The 26,891-nt window shown below is 39.2% G+C and overlaps 1 protein-coding gene across 5 annotated transcripts; it reads right to left on the bottom strand.

Annotated features, from left to right (window-relative positions):
- Positions 1-6,620: 6,620 nt before the first annotated feature.
- Positions 6,621-20,015, bottom strand: LOC122076098 (ran guanine nucleotide release factor). 5 transcript variants are annotated; one of them, XM_042641389.1, is made up of 8 exons: positions 19,775-20,015; positions 19,501-19,591; positions 19,358-19,393; positions 19,096-19,233; positions 14,319-14,405; positions 9,627-9,674; positions 9,427-9,503; positions 6,621-7,307 (listed from the first exon to the last, which is right to left on the bottom strand). In XM_042641389.1, exons 2-8 carry the CDS (start codon positions 19,573-19,575, stop codon positions 7,154-7,156), a joined length of 615 nt encoding a protein of 204 aa, XP_042497323.1. In that variant the 5' UTR covers positions 19,576-19,591; positions 19,775-20,015; the 3' UTR covers positions 6,621-7,153. The 5 variants fall into 5 exon arrangements, with proteins under 5 accessions (XP_042497323.1, XP_042497324.1, XP_042497326.1 ...); XM_042641390.1 differs by having other exon boundaries at positions 19,783-20,015; XM_042641392.1 differs by having other exon boundaries at positions 19,501-19,582; positions 19,783-20,015.
- Positions 20,016-26,891: the final 6,876 nt, after the last annotated feature.

The following is a 26,891-nucleotide window of genomic DNA, read 5'->3' as shown; positions in this document are numbered from 1 at the left end:
TCATGATGGTATTGAAAAAAAAAAAAAAAGATTATCCCCCTGCGTGTGTCTGGATCTAGAGTCCAGACACTGGCAAGCATGAAAATATTTTACTGCCCCTTTCCCTATGTGCTGAAGATACCTTTATATGGCTTCCTATTGGTCTGTGCACTGAAGCAGTGGCTGTGCAAGTGGATAGTATTTTCTTACCTTTAGTAGATATATATATACATTTTAGATATAACATCTAGGGCAAGGATTTGCTACAACACTCATATGCAATATTCCACCAATTGTAGGGACAGGTTATGAAGCATCTAAGAAGACAGTATTTTAATAAGAGGTGAGAGAGAGTGGGTTCGATTTTCTGTGTATTGAGGTACAACTTCATCTGCATACCGGTGTTATGGAAAGCAACACGTCGCAGATCAGCCTGAATAGCTGTTTTCAATCCTTGTTGAAGTGCAAGGGCCTCCCCAGCAATAACCAAAGTTGGGAACATATGATCCGTAGAAACCAAAACCAATTAATCTTCTGTGGTCATTTAGAATTAGGCAGCCCAACCCCATAATTTTTGGTTTTGAAGAAAATGGTGAATCTGTAAAATACTAGGTGGCATCTTGTGCTGCAAGGTTTCCTTAAAGGGGCGCTTAATTTGGGTAGTTTACATGTTAGGGAACCTGTAGCCAGTGACTAGATCTCCACCATGCCACTGTTTACCTTTTCTATTTATGGTCTAAATGGTGGTATTGATGATCTGTACACCCTTGAGTTCCTTCGTTTCTAAATCTCCCCCACTATGATTGCATAGGTTGCAAAGACTTTTTTCTTTTTTTCAGCTGTTGTCAAACCATCATATGACTACATGAGTTAAAATTTATCAAAAGGATAAACATATATGGAGATAATATTTAAAAATGAAAGTATTGATTTGATTTCAGCTAATTTTTCTTTTCATACCTTGCAATCAAACGGAGCTTTAAGAAACATCTACGCGAGAGTGTAAGACCCATCAGGTTAAAATTGGACGGACCTTTTATAACTTATTATAGCCCTATTACGTATTTAATATCTAGGAAAAAGCCAGGCATGCTAGCAGGATATCCAGGTATCAGGTATGCTAGCAAGCTTTGACCGTTGGATTAGAAGGATCAAATCTACATCGCTGGGTACTTGTTGTCTTACTTAACCTACGTAGCCCCAACGCTCTACCGTTACTCTTCTTCTCCCTCACTATCTCCGGCTTCCCTTGTCTCTTCCACAAATTCCGTCGCCCCAATATTCCTATCTCCGGCTTCCCCTCTCTCTACACTAACAACAGCTTTCGATCCTTCAAGGGTCTCTCAAGAGCCTTAATTATCAAGACATAATCAACTTGGGAATCCTAAACCTAGACTTCTCGTCTTCACGTCGTCGGCTGTTGCCCGAATTCCAATCAACCCAGGACCTCTGACAGATAGTCTTCCTCGTCGATGGGGACAGGACCCGGGTCCTTAGGGTTTTGAGGGACAACGAATTCGATGGCTTAGCATTCTGTAGATACTCTCAGTGTGCTTGATATGGTGATTCTTGACGAAATAAACAAGGGTTTCGAGGGTGTAAGATTGTCGTGCTTGGATCGATACTTAGTCTTGGCTCCCACAGGGGAAGATGTAGTCATTGCCAAATTGGAATTTGTCACCGACTTGGAACAATTCCAATTCTCTCTCTCTCTCTCTCTCTCTCTCTCTCTCTCTCTCTCTCTCTCTCTCTCTCTCTCTCTCTCTCTCTCTTCTTTATAAACAAGCAAGGCAAAACCATCACTAACCTACTTATTTGCCAACAAACATCCCATCCTTTTCATCACTCCTATTCTGCATAAGATTCTTTCATCTGCTTTCACAAAGCTTCATTTATTTCAATGCTTTCTCATTTGGGCTTCCTTTCTACCAATAAAATATAAAGAAATTAAAAAAAAAAAAATATCCAGGTTTCCTTGGTTTTGGTTTCCTTTTCTCTGTAATCACTCACCATTTTGGTTGTTGCTGCATTGGACAAATACCGAATGACCTCTCTTTAAAAGCTTTTCTGCTTTAATGGATTTCAACCTCTTTAGTTTTTAGCAAATTAAACTCACTTCCACTTTCATTCATAGTTCAAAACCTGAAACCAACGGCGGGGAGGGAGATACACGGTAGGGCAGGGAGAGGGAGAGTGGTGGAAAAGAGATTCAGCATCACCGGTCACCGGTGTGTTGCAAAAGGTAGCGGGAAGAGGGGAGAGGAAAAGTGTAGTAATAGTGGATTGAAAGTATGTATATCTTCTCTCCATCCAACGATTTAATTTAAGTTCATCAAATGCTACGGTCAAAATTTTGCTAGCATTTCTAATTTCTAGGTACTACGCTAGCATACATATCCCTCTCCCTATCTATCTTGATCAACTTGTTTATGGTCATTTTTTTTTTTTTTTTTTTGTAGGAGTTTATGGCCAATTTACAACCGTTTAAAATTTCTAAATTGAAACCAAACCAATAAAATTTTTCAATAGAAACTGAATTGAACCAATCGATTTTGATCGGTCGGACCAACTCCGATGGGAAATTGATATCCCTAGGACCTGGCCCCGGCCCTGGCCCTAGGAAGGACTCGAAGAGGCTTTTAGGATGGGGTTTTCCATTTAATCGGGGGACAGGGAAGCAGTTAGGGACTTTAGGGTGGAGGCGGCCCACATCACAGCTCGCAAAGGAATGTCCCTCTCGAGTATCAATGGCGGAGCTGGTGGGTGGGCTGACAATGCCACGCGAATTTTCTCGCCTGAGCAATCAACCAACGCAGACTCACACAAACCAATCCCCCTCCGGCCTTCTCTTTCCTTCAGTCAATTAATGCCCCGTTAACTCTATTTTAGGTCTTAGGTCAATTTGTTGCTTCTATCGATCCTTTCTTCTCTTCACTTGGTTTCACCTCTAGGAATTTAGGGTTGACGTCACAGACTTTACGAGCGGCATCTGAGTCACATCACTTCCGACCTCTGGCCGCCGTTATGCCGGACCCTTTACGCTCCCTTTCCTTTATTTATTTATTTCTTTAAAGGAAAACGTATACTCTGTTGATATAAAGTTAGAATCCGTTAGATTTTGTTTATAAAAATTTGTTTTTCCTTTTTTTATGCTCAGAAACGAAAAAATACTTTAAAAACCTTTTTTTTTTTTTTGGTTTCACTTATTTTTTAAAATAGAAATAAAAATTTATAATTATTTATGTTTTTAAAAATAGAAATAGAAAAACAAGTCAGACTTGTTTTTTTTAGAAACTTGAGAGAGACAAAAATTATGAAAAACCTAATACTTCACTCACTCTACCCTAATTCCAATCCTAATTCCAATCCATTGTTAAAATTTCGTGCTATCCTGAAGTAGCGACTCCAACCTGATTGTGTGAAGCTCACAGTTCTAGATTGCCTTCATCCTTCTGAAATTCATCCCCACTAAGCATACCCACAACTCAAACGTTGTGTCTACACTTGTGAGTTGTATACCTACAACGTCATGCCTTCACTCGTGTCTTGAACTCGACTACACTTTTGAAAACTTTTTGGAAAACAGAAAAGCAAACAACATTTTGCAATTCTAAAATCGTTTCTTAACACAAAAAATGAAAAAAACTATTTCTATTGTTTCTAAACATGGAAACATTAGAAACAAAATCAAATGGGCCCTGAACAACGCCATGTCTTGAACCCGATTATACTTTCGGGAAACAAAAAAATCAAACACCTTTTTGCAAGTCCAAAATCATTTCTTGACAAAAAAAAGGAAAAAATCATCTCTGCTATTTTTAAATATAGAAACAATAGAAACAAAATCAAAGGAATCCTGAACAACACCAGTTAAGATATCGAATGAAGAAGTACCATAAGAATGGATGAGCTTACTTAAAGAGAAAAAAGAGATAAACACAGTGAGATACTAACTCTCCTCTCCAACAATTGTACCCTCCAATGCCCCTTCAACGATCATCTAAGGACCGCAGGAGCTTGATCACATATCCTAATATCAATCAAAACTTAAAGATATATGTCCAAGCATTTTCAACTTTTGGATGAATGATTGAAAAAATCGTTAGTGTTGGAGTGGACCCCAATCCCACCGTTGCGCATCGTTCCCATTTTTAATTGATGGAGTCGTCTACCAAGGAATTTGAACGTCAGTCAACATCACCAAGTCATTGCTACTGATCAAACGAAATTATAGAGTTTGGAAACAGACAACGGATCACGATTTTTGAGGATATCGTTTGGTGGTCCCCACACTCTCCACCCCTCCTACCGTCACCATCACCATCACCGCCACCTCCATTTTCGTAAATTTCAAAGATAGCTTTGCTTCCACAAATTGACAACCATCCGATTTGGATTTGAAAGTTTTGTTTTCAGTGTGGCCTAGTTGTCAACGCTCAGTTGGACCATTACTACCGCTATCACTGTATATGAAGAAGAGCCTTTTCAGTGTTTCTCATCTCTCACATAAAATATTACTAAAAACTATTTTTTATTGTCCAAAGGTTAGATTGGAGAGGTCAAATGGAAGGCAACACTGACTGTTCAATGCTTAAGAACTTCTCAGGAAACAAAGAGACCCAAACATCTAATTGATAGCCCACTTAAATTAGCGTGGGCCACATCATTATATACCTTATACACATGATGGAAACAAACCAACTTATATATTCAAATATTATAAGAATTTTCTTAGGAGGCCGAACGGAGTAGGTAACAAGCAACTAATAATATAGAAACAGTTTCTATAAAAACTAAAAAAAAAAGGTTCATATCAAGGCTGACGCAGCTCAACCCCAATGCTCTTGGTCTAACAGAAACAAAAGCATTAGGAAAACCAAGAAAAGCCTCCAAGCGTGAGAGGAGGAAGGAGAGGCAACAGAAGAGCCATGCGGTGCACAAGAAGAAAACCCAGTATCAAAGAGATTGAGGGTTTCACCTACATTTTCACGGGATTAGTCAGGTCGAAGGCTTAGATACCCGTCGTTAGAAAAAAAAAAGAGTTTCACCCACATTTCTATCTACCATGGAGATTGATGAGTTAAAGAGAGGAATGGAAATTCTAAGACATCTAGATTTCCTTAATTTTCAAATCTCCCACAGGACGATTGTGTAAGAGGGAAAGAACCTCTGCTACTTCTTTGTCAAGCCAAGCTCCTTTCCTCATCTTAGAATCCACTCAAACAAAGGCAGAGAGGGGATTAGAAGCAGACCTCATAGTCTTTTTGGTTCATCAATCAATTTGAGATTACAGTTGTAAATTTACAATCTCTATAGTTCCTTGAAGTCGGAATGATTTCACATCAATTATTGGGAAACTTTGAATCCATCTTAATATATTTTTGCGTCCAACTTCCAAATGGTGTCCCTTCCATTGTCCCACTTTATTTTACAACATTAAAGCTTATATAAGTCTCCAAGATGGATGACTACGAGCAATGGAATGACATAATATCCGTTGCTTTATTGTCAAAAGCTTTTAATCAATGTAAAAAAAATTATATATATATATATATATATAATTTAAAATGACTTATTATTATGTCCCTTTCAAGAATTGTCAGTCTCATAAAATTTTCTATGTACACATATTTATATTCAAAAGCAAAAAATAAGATTACAAATTATTTGACACCTGTTAAGAAACAGGCCTGAGTGTACCTTCACCCACAGCCAAGGAAGAATCTTTTGACCAAGGGGATCAGATGGCACCACGGTAGAAAGTATATATATATTTTTTTAATCATTCGTAAGTAGAGCACTGATACTTATGATCATTGATGGTAGTGCGATTCCTTGATTGCGTGGAAACTTTCTCCAGTATATAATTGATTTTCGCTCTAAAATTTGACAAGAAACCAAAATATTTGAGGAAGTTTTGGTAGGATACAAGGAATGCTGGTTGATGTGCAAAACTAGCATATATCAATGCAGAGAAAAAAATGGTTTGCAATAACAAATTCTACACAGCAATTGAATTGAATGGTTGCAAGAATCCTTTTCCTAGTAAATAAAAGATCCCCTCGTTTTCCCTAATCATAGTTTGGCTGACATAAAGTAGTCCTTTTGACATAGTGGGAGAAGTACTTTCTCACTTTAATATGCAAAATATATCCATGAAGTACTTTCTCACTTTAAAATGCAAAAAGATATCCACTGCATCCATATGGTAATGTACAAATCTGCATCTTTATATTATATTTTGGTGCTGAGATTTGGTTAGAAAAAGATGTTATTTTATGGAGGCAGTCTTGATGCTTCCCATAAAATAAAAAGAAGAATTCACATTCATTCCCTGCAAAAATCATTCACATGTCACAACACTCTCAACACCTGTCCTCTCTGCAAAAGTGCACCGTTCCCAGCCAAATGAACAATAACAAAGTAGTTTCAAGGGTCTTCCCCAAAAGACAGTTCTGTTATACTCACAGCACATGCAAACCATGAGCAACAACTAAAGATGCATCAAAGAGAACTCTTCTGCAACATTGTTCAAGTGCCAGATGCTGCAAAATGTGAGATCAATGAATAAATCTGCAGAGACCTCTTGTGCAATAAAATTCTTTTGTCATCTATCACCCCCGCCCCCTACAAAAAATGAATGACTGCAGAAAGCAACTGGATATTCTATGTTTCAACAACAGTAGAAAGAGAACAAGCACCAATCAGAAAAGTTGATACAAGCAACAAAAAGGAGAATAGTTGCATTACAGTAATCCACACTCACTTTCCAGGTAATCTGTGACGCAATTTCAAGTCTCGTGTCTGCCAAAGAAAACCCCCTCTCGATGTGAGCCCAAACTTTCATTCTCCTCTAGTTCAGCATGTCAGTTTGAAAGAAACCAAGATGTTGGTCTCAGTCCATGAAAAGACCCAAAAACCATGATGAAAGTTGGCAGTTAATTAGATTGCCTTAAATACCCACCAGTTTTGTTCGTCATATTACATATACATTGGAACCAGCAAAAGCAGAGTACATGCAATGCCCATCAGAATGGTTCGTCTACCATGCACAAATGTTCAACTAGTACTTTAGTTGGCACCCTCAGTTACATTCTATAATAAGGATCAACTATGAGGACGGCAAGCAGCTGTCTATGCTTTGGGATTCGTAAATGTACATTTGAAAACCCTCTCAAGCACTACCACCAGCACCAAAGAGATTCCAGTCATGGACCTTGAAGCTTGAGACTGCAGACTTAAAGACTTCAGCCATCGGTATGCATCCGGATTGCATGGCAGGAGTAGCTAAACCAGCCCCCACTGTCAGAGCACTTTCACTCAATGGGCTGCCATCACAAGTGAGAAACAAAGAAATTGTTAAACCCTCATCTCTAGCATACATCTCCAAAGAAACCATAAGATATACAACCATCAAAAAGTCACTCATTCCCCTGCCAAGACATCTCATATTGAATGCCTATAAGTAATGTCCAAATTCCAGAAATAAACATCCCGTCAGTCACACTTAAATACAGAAATGAAAGCATCTCATTTTATCAATTCTGGCTCAATGTTTCTTCCAATGCCAAGTAAAAAGGCTTGCTAATAGAAATCCAATATTCGTATTATAATATTAAATTTTCAGGCAAACTTTCAAATCAATAAGCACCAAAAATAATAGATAAGTAGATAAATAGAGAGAGAGAGAGAGAGAGAGAGAGAGAGAGTTACCCTACATCGTCCCATTTTACTTTCATATGGCATACGCACAAGTAAGTACCATATCAGGTGTTATGATGCTGATCCGGGGTCCCGAAACCCTATTCGGATCGCTTTATGGGCCCACACGGACAATTAAAATCCAATTACAAAGAGTGGTGGCAATTCTGTAGATTATGCACCTTACATGTAAAGTAATGAGTGAAGGGGTCAAACTGTGAGAGAAATTATAAGCGTGGGCCACTTCAATCCCTTTGTCAGATGAGGCTACTTCAATCCCCTCGAAAATATCTAAGAGGTCCTAAATCCTTGGTCTCAACATAGACAATAAGAACAGCAACTTTTCGATCATTGTGTTTGACAAACAAGGTATCATCAGCATGACTCAATGTGTACCCAAACTGTAGCATAGCCTTCTGGAATCTGCCAAACCAAGCTCATGGTGACTGCTTGAGACCATAGAGGGACTTCTGTGATCTACACACCTTGCCAACTGTAGAAAGAGAGGGAAAGCCAGGGGAAGCCAGGGGGCATATCCATATACATCTCTTCTTCGAGGTCACCATTGAGGAAAGCATTATTCACATCAAGTTGTTGGAGACTCCATCAAAGGTTTGCAGCACAGGATAGCAATGCTCGAACATAGTTCATTTTTGCAACAGGGGCAAATGTGACATGATATTCAATTCCATAATCCCTTGGCAACCAATATAGTTTTATATCGCTCAATTGTCCCATCTGCCTATTACTTTCTATAAGGGACCAAGTAGTTAGTTTCTAATTTGTAGTTGTCTAGAAGTTTTCTATTTGTTTCTCTGATATTCTCTTGCTCGTGCATAAAGAGTTACTATTTTCTGTAAAGTTGCAAAGTTATAAAGGAGTAGGGGGATCATACTACCCCAATAATTTTGACGAGAAACCTAAGCTGTTCCTTTGTGAGATGCAAGACTTCTATATGAAATGCAGAAATCCCTGGTGAGATGCTGGCCAAGGCCTAAGGTGGGAAGCCTAGGTCATATCTTTCTTCTTCTTCGTATTCTCTTTTCTGGTTCTGAAACCTCAGGTATGCATATCAGTTTGGTCTCTCAAGTTGAATACTGTTGTTCTGTTACTCTTTCATGACAAGCCTATGGTTGCTATTTCTGTCATTAATGGCCAGCGGAATTAGGAAATTGATACACAAACATCTGACCATCAGCCTTATGGTGAGCTTTGAAATCTTTAATACAGTCCTAACCTTCCTACAACTGAAGTAGTGAACTGATCTGGCCTATGGTTGAAGAATACTATTAGTTTCTATTTTGTACTTAAGTTATTAACTTTATGAGGTTCCTGGTTTATGCATTCTGGCAATTGGATTAAGATGAGTTTTATGTATGATGTTCCATCTAATGAGTAAAGAATGTGTTGATAGTTTGATGATGACCTGCTGTGTTTTATGTATGAATCCATGCAGGAAGAGGAACAGAACTAGCAAGGTCAGCTATACAAAGCTGATGCCATCAAGTCAATCCACTGGCCTCATCAATGCTCTAGTAACTTCTTACACATAGCGTAATCCAAGGAATTTGAATAGTCAGCATCACAGAATAAGCAAGATAATAATACATACTTGCATGTGGCAGTACGTGGATTTGAGGAAGAGATACATGGGGGAGGGGACAGGAGGGAAAAAATAGAGCACTAGAGGTCATTTCAATTAGCCATTAAAAGATCTATGTTTTACAACTCATTCTTCCAACTTACTTTATCACAATTGGCTCATATGCAGTGATTAGCACATCAGTACCAACTTCCTTTAGACGAAAGTTTGCCAAATAGACCTGCAGAAGCCAATCAGTAAGACAGTAACTCAGCATGCTGAAAGCTAACCAATTTGGCAATTAAATGGAGAAAACAAGGGAAAGGGGGAAATCATTAAAAAAAAAAAAAAAAAAAAAACTTACCCGCACTATATTTTGTGCTTCCCTACCTTGTCGTCCTTTAGAAATGGCCTTTGCACAAGCAACAATAGAAATCAGTGACTGTTATATTACATGTGGGACAGAATAATAGTGTTAAGAAGTCAGTTAGATATCACATTCACAGACCTATACACATGCATGCACACAAGATAAGCACCAACCCTCTGTCAAACCAAGAAAAATCTGAATATCATAAATTAGGATACTCTGAAGCTATTCTTTTCATTCTTTTCCCCTATAAACATCTAACATTAATCAACTTGATTTTTTATAACATGCTTTATAGCAATATTTGATTCATGTTAGAAGTTGCACATTATAATTAGAGGCTATAACCAAGGTTTAAAGTATCGGTATCGCGTACCGCATCGATACCCAACGAAAATATAGCCAATACAATACGATACAGACTGATACTTTAAACCTATCCTATAGTAACCCTTTTAAAGATACCAATACAATACGTATCATATTGATACCCACCGATACGATACGATATGATACAATACGGACCAATACTAAGACTATGGCAATAATATGCTGTACAGCCTCTATGCAAAGTGGGGGTAAGGCTGTGTACATTATAACCCTCCCCAGACCCCCCAGTGGCCGGAGCCTTGTGCATTGGGTATGCCCTTTATAATTAGAAGTTGCACATTAAAAAAATCCATTGACCGTACAAAGGTCTTAATGTACAAAAGCAAAAACACATGCAAAACAAATAACTTGATTCCAAATAACCAAATAGTAATAAGGATCGAGCCATTCAACCATCTTAACTAATATCTCTTCTATCCAACAACTAGTTCTATAGCAAAAAAAAGGCAAAATCTCAAGAACATAATGAAAATAAGATGTAAAATATCACATCTACATCCCAACTCCCAAAAGAAGCTGATATATAGAATGTAAACTATGTTATGCAATTATTATTAAGGAAAAGAATCAGGCATGTGTGTTGAAAATGGACAATGGACAAGATCACCATGGCTGTGTTTGTTTGCATGGGAGTACGAGGTGGGATAGTTAAGGGAGTGCCGGCGTGGGTCTAAGGTGTAGTGGGGTGGGATAACAGGGATGGGGAAAGGGAAGGGAAGGAGAATCATCGTAGCATCCTGCCTGCCCCACATTGTTTAATTGTGTGGGAATGCTACCAAAAGAGGAAAAGTGGAGAGAGAGGGAGAGAGAGAGGAATCAGCGGAGCCAGAAAGAGGGAGAGTTAGGGGAGAGATTTTGAAAATCGAAACGGCAAGAAAGCATTTTCTTCTACACCATCCCACCCATCTACCCCTTCTTCACCAGCATCAACCCTCACGTCATTGCCGTCCTCGACATCAAGTCTTTCTCTCACCTCTTCAACATGCACCGTCAAGAAGAAGGATACCCTCATTGGTGACTACATGCCCAACCTCAGCTTCACTGGTAACAATTGCATCAACGTCTATCTCAACCCTTTTGAGCCCCAACACTCCTATGTATTTAAGTATGAGTTTAATTCTTGAATCCCTTCGATACCTATCTGTCTCGTTCTATGAGCTTATGCTCTAAATCATCCTGTGACTAATAAAAATATCTTATATCGAGCCTACGACCAAGGGAAATGCAATGTCAACCACAAGGTGAGATGATCTTAGAATACAAGGGTAAGCGACTGGTCAAGATTGTTCTTCTTTTTTAAGCAGACAATCCAATTCTGCCCGTTGCTGCTTTTTTAAGCGGAAAATCCAATTCCGCCCCATCAGTGTCAGCCTCTATTGTCGAATCAGTTAAAAAAAAAATTCCCTGTTGGAGATCTTTCATCTGATCAAGTGAAGAACTTCATGTTCAACATCCTCAAGAGGAACTCTAGCGTGTGGGTTCGTAAGTTACTATTTAATATAGGCATCATGTGGGAAATGGTCAAGACGAACTTATCCAAGAATGGGAGCTCAAGCTTGCTTGTGCTGTTACAGAGGTGCATTTTCTGGATCTTCACCAAGACCCTTGCAGGAGTAGACTCAACGAAGGCACATCCCTGCAACAAGGAGGGGGATTGAGGGAAATTAGAGTAGGGAAGAATGCACCTAGGTTCTCGAAGAAGTAGATGGTCACGAGTTTGCAAAAAACACCATTGGAGATATCCACACCAGGCTCCTTCATCTTTTCTGCAACGTCCACCAATTTTGGTGGAGATCTTGAAGAAACAGGGTCCAACATGGGACAGACAAGAAAAGTATTGGGAATCCAACTTCCCTGTGACATAGCAACCAAACAATCTGATTTTGGGATTTTTCAGGGAAAGTCTCCCACCCCTTTATCGCTTTCCATGAGCTTATGCTCCAAATCCTCCTGCACCCAATAAAAATATTTACCTCATATCGATCCTATGACCAAGAGGAATGCAACATCAAACACAGGGTGAGATGATCTTAGGATACGAGGATGAGTGATTGGTCAAGATTGCTTCTTTTTCTTCAAGGGGACAATTCAATTCCGCCCCATCAATGTCAGCCTCTGTTGTCGAATCGGTTTTAGAAAAAAAAAACCTCCTTCACTTGTTGGAAATCTTTCTCACGATCAGGTGAAGAACTTATGTTGGACATCCTAAAGAGGAACTCCAGAATGTGGGTTCCTAAGTTCCTATATAATCTGGACATCATGTGGGCAATGGTTGAGACAAACTTGTCCAAGAAAGGGAGCTCAAGCTTGCTTATGCCTTTACAGAGGTGCATTTTTCAGATCTTCACCATGACCCTTGCGGGAACCGACTCAACAGAGGCATAGCCCTACAACAAAGAGGGGAATTGAGGGAGATCAGAGCAAGGAAGAATCCACCCAGGTTCTCGAAAAAGCAGACGGTCCCAAGTTTGCAAAAAAGAAGCCCATTGGAGACATCCACCAAGTCTCTTTCATCTTTTCCGCAAAGTCCCACCCATTTCGGTGGGATTTTGAAGAGGATGGGATTGAAGAAACAGGGCATCGTCAAGGGACAAACAAGAAGAGTACTGGAATCCAACTTCCCCACATTATTGCAACCAAACAACCTAAATTTGGGATTTTCAAGGAAAGTCTGACAACTTTCCCACCCCCACCAAAACCCCTGCAAAAAAACACAGCCTACATAACAAACCCAGAGAACCCCAAAAATAGAGGATCCACGACCAGAGGAAGGAGTTTACATTTTTTTTTTTTTAATATTCTTACATCATTATTTACCTTATAAAAATTATAATAAATTAAAAAGAAGGAAACACCTTTTATCCATAAGTTTTCATTATTTCCATATAAAGTGCTAGTTATAGCTAATAATGATGGATTTTGAGATGCAAGTCAACTAAATCCTCAAGTACCTCTCTCCCTCACTCTTCTATTTTTTTTCAGTTTTTGAAATTATTTGAATACGACATAATCTATAAATTTTATCTAAGAGAAGGAAATACCTTCTCAATGTGGTGTGTATTTATCGTGTTGTTGCACAACTCTAGAACACAAAGGTTCATTCAAGACATAATATTCTTTTTCTATATAGGTTCGTTCTACACATAAATAATAGAATCGTAGGCATATTACATTCTTTAACAGGATAGACACAACAAATAAACATACAGAAAATAAATTACTTTCTGACTTGAGATTTCCTTTATTTTACATCTAAATAGTCCACAACACACCTATACATCAATTTTTCAGGCCACATAGGTCATTACAATAACAGATCCCCACTGCCACACTTAGCATGTTGAGAAACCGTTGTAGACCAGACAACTTGATTATATGTGATTTTGACTTTCATTCTGTGGTCATTGCCAAGGCCAATTTATAATGTTCTTAGCCCAATGGAAACCCTTCCTATGCATCTAGTACAGCAACCCTGCTCGGACCAACATGATTGTGAACATGTCACTTTTGATCTCCATCATATCATAGATATGCTAGGCCAATTTGGTCATTTTTGGGTTAATGAACCCTGTTGATTTTTCCATGTGAAATGCTCATTTTTTTTTTTTTTTCCTTCTCTTGTTTGGTGGGGGACGCTCATTTTTTTGGTTTTTCCTTCTCTTGTTTGGTGGGCATGTCCTGCCCAGTCTAGAAACCTCTTCCCCCTTTTCCCGTGGGTATTTAGAGATTGCCTTCCTGTGTATTTTTTTTAATCATTCTTTCCTTAATACATCATTATTACCTAAAAAAAAAAAAAACCCCTGTTGATGTCTCCAGTACATTAATAAACCTTCCAAAGGCCAAAAGAATCTTGATGAGACACCCAGTTTGACCTTTACTGCACCATAAATTCAAAAATTGCATCATTGCCATTGTATAGAGCATGGGTTTAGTTGCAAGTTCTTTCAATTTTATTGATTCTAGCCTCATATATCTGAAACAGACCCACCTAGTTTTGTTTGATATACCCACCACCTTCGCTTAGGGTTTGTTCCTCATCATTCACATTCTTACTAAAACTCAAATTTAGCTCTTCCACAAAAAACTTAATTCATGGTTCTCTTTGTATACACTTGGCAACGCATATCTTTCCATGCACTAAGTAATCACAAATAATACTGAATAGCATGGCCCCATCAAACTGTTCTTTGAGGAATTAATTAAAAAAATAGAGAAAGCACAAGATGAGGGAAAAAGAGAGAGACCAAAAGTGACTTCAGATACAACAAAAATTTGGTACAAAGACCAAAATTTTACCATTTGACCAACTGCAGTAGTAACGATTGCAGGCAAATTTCTGTAACACAATCCATGTACTTCAACGACTCCTGATTGCTCAATCACCTGGCAGAAATTAAAGCATTTAAATTATTAGACAAACACAATTCAGATAATCCTAATGCTAAATGAAAGGAAAATTAGATTTAAAAAATTGCTGCACCACATCACCCCATTCTTTGAAAGTAAGCAAATAGGAAAAATAAAAAAAATAAACAGTCCATGAAAAATTTGGTACTCATTCTATGCACAAAAGAAACACTAACTGAACCCATGACTGAAAACTAGAAAACCAATAACAGTCAAACTGCATGCTAGAGGGCTAAAAGATGGCGGGCCTTGCTTCTTTTTTCAATCAGGAAGAAAAGAAGTTCTATTACTTCCAGTCATTCAGCATATGAATAATATAAACCAGAATATAAGATAGGGGGCAGAGACAAGAGGAAAAGAGAAGCTGATGCAGTGGCATCAAAGAAAACAATGAAAATGAGCAAAGGAAATACAAACAACAAATAAGAAACTGAACACTTCGATTTTCCAGGAACAATGCATCTACAACCATGCCACAACTAAGGGTGTCAAAATAGAACTGAAACCAAAACCGGAACGAATAGGCCGAACTGAATTGTATGAAATTCTGTTCAACTTCAGTTCTAAGAAATTGCTTTAAACTCGGTTCGGGTTCCTTCTAGTTCAGAAACCATCGGCTCTAACCAAATAGAACCAATTTAAACGGAATGAAGGTTTAAAGCAAAAACCTAAGTTGACTAATCTACTCCTGCCTTCATTTTGCGATCTCTTCTCCATGAATTTCTTCACCTTGGAACTCAAAATTATGCCCTCTCTTGATCTTCGAGGGAGCTAGATGATCAGAATATTTCGTTTTGGCAAGCACGCATCTACGCGAGATGAATTCTATGCAAGGGAGATTGGATCAGGCATTCTTCGGCGACTACCTGAGCTTCCGGCCAGGCGCTTGAGGAGAAGAATGATTCTTGCTAGAGTTTTTTAGCTCAAAAGGTGAGGATGGATCTGAGATTTGAGACGACGTAGAAGATCGAGAATCCAACGAGGATAACCGAAAGGAAGGCTTGAAAGAGGCCATATTCAAGGTTGAAAAGATAAATATGAATCAAATGGTGGTCTGGGCAACCGAATAAGCTTGGTTCGGTTCGAGTACAACATTTTAGAACCGAGTTGGTTCCGTTTCACACCATCACTCCCTTAAACTAGACCAAATATTTGCTATCTTATTTACTTTAGATATTATTCATAGATAAGATAATAGCCCTACTTGAATCCAATATAAATAGTTAAAAATCAAATTCCTAAAGGACAAAAAGTTAAACCCCAGTCCAAGAACAAAAACTAGATTTTTGGTTGTAGGGGCGATTTTCAACTTTCAAATGCTAGATTTTTTTCAATTCTGAAAATTTTATAAACTTTATCATGGTAAAACATTGCTAAAAACCAAAAGTGCAGTAAAAAAAACTTTTATTTTGATGTCCATAAAATTATTTTCATTCAGACGATTTTAACAGTATTCGTGCACTTTAAAATAAGTTTGACCGGAACATAACTTTGTCATTACAAGTCAAATTTAAGTAATCTTAGACTTGTTGGAAAATTGGTATTGTGTTATGCCTAATACATAAAGTTCAATGTAAAAATAAAATCCTTTGACCAGTCAAGTTTATTCTATGACAAGAGCATTTCCCTAAATGTTGATTTTTTTATGACTTAAATGTGACTCAATGTTGATTTTTTATGATTTGATGAGGCTTAATATTAATTTTTGAAGATTTGATGTGGTTTAATGTTGATTTGTTATGATACAAGGTATATATAGCAATACTAAACAATGTTAGAAAATAAGAAAAATAAAAAATAACACAGTCACCTTAGGCGCCTTATTCTCCTTAAGGCGGGCGACTTGTTGCCTAAGCACTTAGGCAGCCATAACACCTTGGCGCCGTGACAACTATGGTTTCAACTTCAACTGCAGAAGTTTTATTTGATACTTCCCACACAGACATTTAAAGACTTATTCCCTAGATTTTCAAAGATATCATTGATTAACTTCCAGCCCACACATATCATTAATTTCTGCACTCAACAATAAATTTTTTGACTTTCTTTTCCACACCTTAGGAGAACAAACCTAAATTCTCCTGACGCAGACCTGAAGACCTACAGGCATAGGAAGTCCAGTAAGAACCAGGCCTAATGTGGCCCAGTTCTGGTTTGAAAAGGCTTAACGTGGCATGGGACCACTTTGTTTTCTTTAAGTTGTTTTAAGTTAGTGGTTCAGTTCTTGAACTGGTGGTTCATTGGTTCACTAGTTTGTCTACAAATTGTTTTTTAGTTGCTTTATAAATAAAAGGCAGGGCAGCAAATGCAGTCCACAATTTTTTGACAGATTTATGTTCTCTCGGCTGTGGTGAATCAGTGACCTGCCTTGTGGTGACTCAAGGTGTCAATTGGTGGTGAAACCAATCAGACCTTGCAGTTGAAAGCCCAGGTTGCAGCTCTTTTATTCTTCTATCCTCTTCTTATCAACTCCATTTGAAGTAAAGCAGTTGTGCTGCCTGATCTTGCAACAGAACCAGCAGCACCCATGACATATCTGTCCTATTCTCTCTTGGGATTAATGATAAGTTCTATACAGGTCTGATTTGCATTCTGATCTCACAAATCTCATCCCGTCAGTACCCTTAATACATTCCTGTTATCATGTTCTGATTTTGCTGATTGAATGCTATAATCCTAATCAAAGTTGGAGTCTTCAAACGCTATTTTGGATGAATATTCAAGAAACCGTATTTTAGAATTCTGTTGAGTCTGGTTTCAGTGGTGATTATATAATTGATAGTGCTGATATGAAATCTGAAACCTGATCATTGAAAAGATCAGTTAACTAGTCAAACTTGAGGTTTCCTACTCCAAAGAGAAATTGTCTGTTTCAGAAGATCCAACCCTTGGATCTTGCTGATATTTCAGCACTTATCCTAGTCCTAAAGAGGACCACTCGACCAGGGTTATCAAGCCTTTTGACTTTTGGATTTTCTTGGTTATTTTTCTCCTAAATTCTGGAATCTCTTTCTGTTTTGTGCTCTTGTTCTGTTGGTACTGGATTTATATATCAGGACCACATTAAGCTCCCCTACCCCTCTACTATGGTGGATTGAATGATCATCCCCTGTGAAAAGTCCTCTGAGAATTAGGTTGGAGGGACCTTAGAGAATCGGACCTTTATTCTCTTTGAGAAGCTTCTATTCCAGGGAGTAAAAGAAGCGATTACAGAATCCTCCTTTTGCCTTCTATTTATAATCAAAGGATGCCTAGCTTTGTTTCAACCAAGTTGCAAGGTGGGTTCACCAAAGGGTCAATAACGTCGTCACTAGTATCTTTTGAGGTACAAATCAGTGCCACAGTAGCCAAGTTAAAGCCCTCCTAAATATTAGACTGTTGATTTGGGGAAAAATATGATGTGTCATTTGACACCAAGCACTCTTCTATTTATAATAGTTGGACTAGGGTTTTACAAGATAGAAAGACCACAATGCCCCTAATGACAGATAAGAACAATTCTACCCTTAAAGCCCCATATTACAACAGGCGTTGCCAATCTGTCCTTAAGGCAGTGATGTTATTGAACTTTAGAACTCTATTTAGATAAAATTCTGTTGCTCATCCCCCACCCACCAAAAAAAAAAAAAAAAAAAAAAAAGACACTGCCACTAAAGTCTTCATAGTCCAGGAAGTCTTCAAAGCAAGAGCACAATCAGCAACAAAGCACTCTATCTGTTGCCTCTAACTTCAATTCAATTCAATTCAATGGCAGAAAAAACATTCTGACAGGGGATATTCTTCCTCTCTGTTAGCTTCCTCCTTGCTTCTTCCACTGTTAAATTAAAGGCACTGTTCCAGATTTGCCAGCTCAAGAGAGATGTCCAGGAATTATACATGCATGCTTCCAAAAAGTATGCAGTGATAAAGCTTATAGAAGAAAATTATATGTTACAGGAAAGAAGACAGCAGGATCAGCAGTATTCTAAACACATTAATGACTAGAGTTGACTAATAACTGTGCTTTACCAACTAATGACAAGAAAAGAAAAAAGGTAACAAGTATAAAATAAACTCAAAGTAGTAACAAACCTCAGGTGAACTGTTCGAATGCAACACTAAACCAAATAAAAACTCAATCCTTACAAGACTGAAACTCACACTTCTGCACGGACCTGGTCCTCTAACGGAGGGAATGGCAAGGTGTATAAGAAAACCCTACTTAAGGCTGTCATATAAGCATTGAGGCAAAAATCTCCAAAAAAAAGAAAATTGCCATTAATAAATCCCGCTTCACAGCCCTTCTCAAATAAATTTTGGTTACTGATTTTGGAAAATTTGACCATCGCATGCAAGCAATGGCACACATAGCTGGGATCTCACCTGCACAGAGGAAGCCACCCTTGAATGGTGTCGGCTCCCCCTGCATCACTTGGATCCAATCACATGTCACCTCATAATGCATGGTTCTAGCACTCCCCTTGCAGGGTTAAGCAATGTACAACTAGTATAACCTTTATGGTCATATATTGTTGAGCATTATATAAATGTAAAACATCTTTCACACATGATTTGGCCTGCTTCTTCAAAAAATGGAGATAAACCAAAAGATCTTTTGAGAGAACAACAAGGTTGAGCTAATTGACCATCCACATCCTTTTCTGCAATCAAAAGACATAAGACTTACCATGCTTCCTTCAGCATTTTGTTCAGTGGCAAGGTCTTGAAGAAACCAGGCAGCGCTTCTATTATCTTGCACGTCATGCTTCAAATCTAGAAGCTCAAAGATCATGCTGTCATCACGAGCAGGATCTACAAAAACTTCCTTTAACGAGGAAAAATATATTTCACAAATCCCAATTTAAAAGCATAAGAAATTTAAACCAAACAGCCACAGTAAGACAAACATAAACTGCCTTTGTAAAGATCACACATTACTCTGAACAAACCTGATGATCAGGAACTTCACGAATGTTGCTCACATCCTACAAATCCAAAATCAAAATCAGTTAACAATTTTCCAAAATCTGAATAGTAATTTAGAACACATTTGGTAGCCGTATAGATTTACGCAAAGAGAACAATGCCTAACCTGGAATCGAAGAGGAAATGCACTAGATATCGCCCCACCAAACAAAGGGCGCTCAACACAATCGTCCCCAGGCATGATAGGGCTACTCCTTTTTCCATCCCACCAAAAGCACAAACAAACCTCAAGTTAGAGAAAAAAAAACAAACAGATAGAGCATTGGAAGTGAACGGCCAAGCAATTGATAGTATTCCACTCTCTATCTCAGCTGTTTCATTTCCAAACAACACTAAAATTGACGAACAATCCACTGGAGAATTAAAGAAATTAAGTGTACGGTTTTACCAGTAATCCCCAACAAGAGCACTTGCCAGCCCTGAAATGGTGCAACCTTTTGTTGTCCCTGACGATGATCTCTCGCCCCGCTATTTTCGATATGAACTTGACGGCATTATGGCAGTCTCCACATATCCGTAGGTTCTTGATGATTCTCAACGTGGTTCGCGGAGCCGAACTAACTATTGAGAAGAAGAGAGGGCGATGTGAAGAAGGAAAAAGGGTTTGGGGTTTTAAATTTTAATTTTCCATTTTAGAAGTATAGCGTTTTTAATACGATGTTAAAAAATTAGACACATATTTTTACCATGAAAAAATAAAAAAAGACATATACGTATGCATATATATACATACGCCCAAGAACCAACCAACAAGATCATGGAGTTTTCTGTTCGTAGGACAAAGGAAAAATCAAGATGCATGAAGGCTGGAATTCATTGAGCCGCTTGTAGAGGAAGGAAAAAGTGTAGCCATTGAGCTAAATGAGATTCTTTTTTTCAATGACATATGTTTGCTTATAAAACACTTAACCTAAATTTCAATTTTGCCTCTTGTAGAGGAAGGAAAAAGTGTAGCCATGGAGCTAAATGAGATTTTTTTTTTTTTTTCCTACTACATATGTATGCTTATGAAACACTTAACCTAAATTTCAATTTTGTCAAACATGAGGATAAGGGATAAGAAAAAAAAAATCAATTTACACCAATCAGCGAAGAAGTTCCCATTGAAAGTTTTTGATTCACCGGTCAATACATTACTGTGATGTTAATTGTAATTTCTTTCCCTTTGTCATTAGCCTACCATTTACACTGATCACAAGTAATTTGAATTTGTTGGCTGAGATCTTATGTAGGGACACCCAAAAATATTTTGTAATGCAATTATTATTGAAGTTTATTTGTTTGTTTATATGAAATGATTTATGTCATGATATTCATATTTGAATCTGCGACATTTATATAAACGTTGAAATAATTGATGGGAAAAGGACAGGCAAGTTAGAAGGGTCAAATCTACATCGTTGGGTACTTGTTGTATTACCTAACCTACCCAGCCCCAATGCTTTACTGTGTCTCATCACCTCATAACCAATACATGATATATCGGTTTGCTCAAAATCATATACTAATATCTACATCGCCTTGAGTGTGGTTTTCATCTTCGTCTCCGCCTTGAGCGTGTAGTTGCCCCCTTTTTTCTTTTCTTGTCGACCTTTATCTATTTTCTTCCCCGACGATACAAATGAATCGGTCAACACCTTGCCCTCCTTCCCCAGACCCTAGCATACTTCGTTTGCCTTCGCCTTCTCTGGAGAGCCCCATCCTCTGAGGAAAGCCTAGGGGAGTTAGAGGAGGATTTAGTCGTAGATGAGGAAACTGAGAACCGTCTTTCTCTGATATGGGATAATACTCTGGTAGGTTTTGTAATGGAGGGTAAAACCTATCGACAACAAGTGGTCACCGAAGCTCTAGTATCAGCGTGGAGCGTATGTCATGGGGTGAAGGTCTCCCCTCTGGTGAACCGCAAATTTCTGTTCTAGTTTAACCACGCGATGGATATGGCGAACGTGATGAAGGATGGTCCATGGTCTGTTGGTGGCAACCTTTTGATACTGGAAAAGTGGAACGCCGAGCAACAATGGAGTTTTACTTCCTGCGATCTGTGGACCCAAATATATGAGATTCCTATGGAGCTGATGGAACCAGGTATAGTTCTTAAAATGGTAAAAAAGTAGGAGAACCATCACGAATAATGACGATTGAAAGCTCTCAATTCGGGATGAAGGTTCACTATGTTCGTGCTCGGGTTCGTATCGACATATGACGTTCTCTTCGGAATGATATTCCGATTAGACGTCAGGCAAGTAGAGATACCACAATAGTGGTAAAGTATGAAAAATTGCATTTGTTTTGCTATTTCTGTGGGCTATTGGGTCATGAGGACAAAAGGTGTACAGATATGTTTGATACATGTGACCAACATAGGAAGGTTCATGGTTGTGTCTTAGCTCAGAGACGCAAGGATGGACCTAAACCGAAATGGAGTATGGAGATCCGAGGAACGCCCCCCAATGAGAGACTTATCCAACAGGCTACTATCCTGTTCACTGAACAAGACCTAGCAGAGTCCAGCCTTCCAACGGTTAGCCCTGTAAGTAGTCATGATTCTAGGTACTCTCGGGCTAGAGTTGGCAACCGTACTGCATCTAATTCACCGACGTTTCATCAAAATCCTCACAGTGGTGAATCGCCTCTTCTCAGACTATTTTGCAGAACCAAGGAAGCATAAGAGACAAACAGACACAACGGTATGCCTGGTGCAGGTGGTACGGATGTCAAAGCGCATCCCTTGGAGAGCGAGCACGCCTTGTACGTCCCTGTCACCCCAATAGGTAATCACCCATCCATCCATCATCCATTACCTACCAGCCCCCAAACCATCAACTTGGACTATGATGTTATTAGGATGTCCTTACATTCCCATCCATGACTATCTTCTTAAGTGCCCTGCTCGTTCTGAAGCTACTTTGTCCCTTCTTCATCACATGGCAGACGTTTCCATATCACCTGCCAACACTCCCATGTTGCCCTTTGAGACATCCCTTGGGCCTAGTCCTTGCCATACACCATCCAATAACTAAAGTAATCATGTCATTTTCCCTCCACACTTGGCCCCACTTTACAAGACCACAAACTTTACCTTAACCAGGCCCACACCATTAAAAGCCCATCTTTCCTTAACCCTGTGACCCATGTCACGAAAGCCCATATCTTCCATGACTCAAGCTCCTCTAGTAAGCTGAGCCCATAGTCCATCACATATACACTTAAACCACAACCTCCCCTCGACCAATTACCCTCTTCTATAAATCCTCCACCTCTAACCTATTCCTCCATGACCTATAAGCATACTCTGTCTGGAAGTAACCTGTCAAGGGACACAAGGGTGCATCGAAGGATAAAACAACCTCACTCCGTGACAGATTCGGCCAGGGCTATCAGGCAACAAAAGAAGGTGAGACATGTGAGGAAGGATGTGGCTGAGAGTATTGAAGGAAATTCTGAGGAGTCGAAGGTTAATTATACTGGTGCAGGACAAGATAACAAGAAGGGACATTTTTTTAACGGTTGGACCCGATGAGACCGGGGTTTATCAGTCCCACGGGTCATCATGAAAGCGATCAGTTGGAATTGTCAGGGTTTGGGGAGCTCCCGGACAGTTCGATCACTCAACAATCTCTCCAAGAGCGACAACCCAGATATTCTTTTTCTGATTGAAACTAAATGCAAGGCTGATCGGATAGAAAAGGTTAGACGTTGTTTAAAGTTTTCATCATGCTTCTCAGTGGATGCTAATGGAAACGCTGTGGTTTGGCTATGTTTTGGAATACTAATGTTATTGTGCAAGTCCTATCATTTAATGACCACATTATAGACTGTGAGGTGTGCTATGGGCAGGACCAATGTTTCATGTTATCTCTAGTGTATGGTGAACCTATCCGCTCCACAAGACAAGAGGTGTGGGATAAGTTAATCATAATTGGAGGGGTGCGACAAGATCAATGGCTGTGTGTTGGTGACTTCAATTCCTACCTGGGATGGCATGAAAAGGAAGGAGAAAATCATCCTAGCTCTAGAGACTTTGCCCAATTTCGATCAATGATAGATCAATGTAATTTAATGGACCTTGGGGCTAATGGCCCAACCTTCACTTGGAACAATCATCGAAAAGGAGCAGATAATATTCGTATCAAGTTTGACCAAGCTCTAGCAAATGTGGCATGGCGAACTAAATTTGAGAATGCGGTTGTTTTCATTAGGCCGGCTATTGCTTCAGATCACAATCCCTTGGTTATTGACACAAATGGATGGTGGGTTAGAGGACATCGACCATTCCGTTTTGAAGCCATGTGCTGAAAGCACAAAAAAACATGGCTTCAAAACGGAACGGTCGTGTGGAGAGGTTGTTCGCAAGGCTTGGCCTACCCCTATTTTGAACCATCTTATGCCTGTGCTCACTCAAAAAACATAATTGTGCATAAAAAATCTCTCTCATAAGTGGAATAAAGAAGAATTTGGGCACGTGCAATTTAAAATTAATTCTCTCAAGAACCAACTCCAATTTCTACAGGGTCAACCAGCCTCAGATATGCAGCAAGATCAAGAGTTTGATATTACTAGGCAACTTGAGGAGGAACTGGAACGTGAGGAGATCTTCTGGAAACAAAAGTCTCGTGTTGACTGGCTACAAAATGGAGATCACATTTATGCTTTCTTCCACGCCACAACGGTTCAACGAAGATAGAGAAACCGAATTCTTAAGCTAAAATTAGCTTCGGGTGTTTGGACCAAGTATAGTGAAGAAGTTTCTACTGAACTCTTGAATCACTTTCACGAAGCTGTCTCATCTAAGGGTATCAATGCCAAATCAATGTATCAAGCTATGGATTCCATTAACCATATGATCACTGTTGAATAGAATGATATGTTATGCGCATTTCCATCTAGTGAAGAAATCCTTAAGGCTTTGCGTGATATGGGTCCTCTAAAGGCACCGGGGCCAGACGGCTTTCCCCCACTCTTCTATAAAAAATTATGGAACACTACCCAAGAGGACAATGCGAACTTCATATCAGATTTTTTCAACAATGGGGTTCTCCCTGCAGAGCTCAATAGGACCTATGTGTGCCTTATCCCAAAGACTGTTGAACCTGATTGTGCTGAACAATTTCGCTCGATTAGTTTATGTGGGGTTACAACAAAGCTTATTTCTAAAATTATTACTGAAAGGATTAAAGGAACCTCCCAGATATCATTTCACCTCAATAGTCAGCTTTTGTTCCATATCGAATCATTTCAGATGTTGTCTTCATGGCGCATGAGTTATACCATTATGTGAAGCATCACAAGAGTGGGAAAAAGATGTTCCTTGTTGCCAAGCTCGATATGCGCAAGGCTTATGATAAACTTGAATGGCCTTTTATCTAGGCTACCCTTCTTAAGCTAGGCTTTTGTAACTGGTGGGTCAGCATGGTAATGAATTTCATCTCCACGGTTTCTTATTCTTTGTTGGTTAATGGTGTTGAGAGTGGTTCTTTTTGTCCAACTAGGGGCATCCAAAAGGGTGACTCCCTCTCCCCTTTTCTTTTCATTTTGTGTTCACAGGTTCCTAGTTCAATAGTTTCCTAGTTCAATAGTTTCCAAGGCTGAAGGTGATCATAACTTAAAAGGAATTCGTTTTCGTGGCCGCACTCCTCCTATCACCCATCTACTATTCGCAAATGATTGTCTTCTTTTCTCTAAGTTCAACCTTCAAAGCATTACCTCTCTAGACTTGCCTTGAAGTTTATTGTAAAGCAAGTGGTCAGTAGATCAACATGAAGAAGTCATGCCTGACTTTCAGCCCAAATACTCCAACAAAGTTTAAACGGTGGTTTTCTCGAGTTCTGAAAATACCCTATGGCAATGGTTAGGTCAAATACCTTGGGTTGCTATTAAGTTTTGGTGTATCGAAGGCTGAGGTATTTAAGGAGCTTACTCTAAAGACTAGCAATAGGGTTCAAGGGTGGAAGAATCAACTATTGTCACATGCGGGTCGAGAAACCTTGATTAAATCTGTTGTTTGCTCTTTATCTACGTACGCGGCTTCCCACTTTTCACTCCTTGTGTCTCATCATAATTTGGTTCACAAAGCCATGTCCAACTTTTTATGGGGACAAAAAGGGGAGGAGGAGAAGATACATTGGATATCTTGGTCCAGATTGTGCAAATCAAAAGAAATGGGTGGTTTGGGGTTACGAGATCCTATCCTCCAAAATAGGGCGTCTTTGGCTAAGGTTGCTTGGAGATTGTGGAAAGAATTGAACTCTATGTGGTCTACCCTCATGAAGGCCATATACTTCCCTAAAAAAGATTTTCTTAATGCTACCTCTGGTTCTCATCCATCATGGGGCTGGCGCAGTATCCTAATAGGAAGAGATGTTCTTCAGCAAGGTCTCCTATGGCAAGTTGGTACCGGAGTTGACATTGACATATAGGACTCAAATTGGGTACCCTCTTCTCCATTATTTCAGATTATTCATTGTCGTCCTATTCATTGCCCAATTTCAAAGGTCTCAGACCTCATTGATAGTGACAATCAAAGATGGAGGGAGGACATTCTCAATCTATATTTTCACCCTGAAGATAAATCTCGGATCACAAAAATCAACCTAAGTCTATTCCCGTATGCTGACCAATTAATCTGGGGTGGTGATAAATCAGGGAATTTCTCCATTAAGTTGGCATACCATTTGTTATCCAACCTTCGAGAAGGGCAACGCCAAACTCAAACCTCTTCCTCTCAATGTCACGAATGGGATCAAATTAGGCCTACGACATGGAAGAAAATCTGGAATTGTAAAGTCCCTCCGAAGATGAAGTTTTTATTGTGGCATATGTGTGCTCAAGGGATTGCATCAGGGGAAGGGCTAATGAAGCGATGACTTCAAGTAGATCCAAGCTACGTTCGGTGTGGAGCTGTAGTGGAGTCTAGTGATCACATTATGCTATAATACCCTTTCGCTAAAGTTACTTGGTTTGGAGTTCTCTATCCTTTATTGCTCCTCAAGATGAAAGCCCTGAATTGTATAAAGTGCTTGAGCAATGGGATAAGATGAATTTCCCCTCTAAGAAGATCAAGATGGAGATACTAAGCCTTTTCACACGTATCTGCTGGTATTTATGGATAACCAGGAATGATTTGATCTTTCATCGAAAATAGTGGTCCCCAATTGAGGTTTTTTCTAAGGCATAACATATGTATATGGAATTCTGGACGACTGTTGACACCACCTCTACTCTATCGGGTAATCCACCAAACAAGGCCACAGCGTGGAAAGGGCCTCCTCAGGGATGGCTTACTTTGAATTGTGACACAACATTACCTTTGGAGAACCATGAAGGAGGGATTGGATGTATCAGTCGTGACCACAACTGCTTACCGGTTTGGGCTCTTTCTGAACCACTTTGCTTCACAGATAGCTTATCGGGGGAGTCCTTAGTGGTGCGCACTGGCTTAGATTGGGCAGTTGAGTAATGCATCCCTTCAATTATTATTGAGTACAATAACAATGGTCT

The sequence above is a fragment of the Macadamia integrifolia genome, chromosome 4 (genome assembly GCF_013358625.1).
Source record: "Macadamia integrifolia cultivar HAES 741 chromosome 4, SCU_Mint_v3, whole genome shotgun sequence".
NCBI classification, from domain to species: domain Eukaryota; kingdom Viridiplantae; phylum Streptophyta; class Magnoliopsida; order Proteales; family Proteaceae; genus Macadamia; species Macadamia integrifolia.
This window is presented reverse-complemented; position numbering and strand designations above follow the sequence as displayed.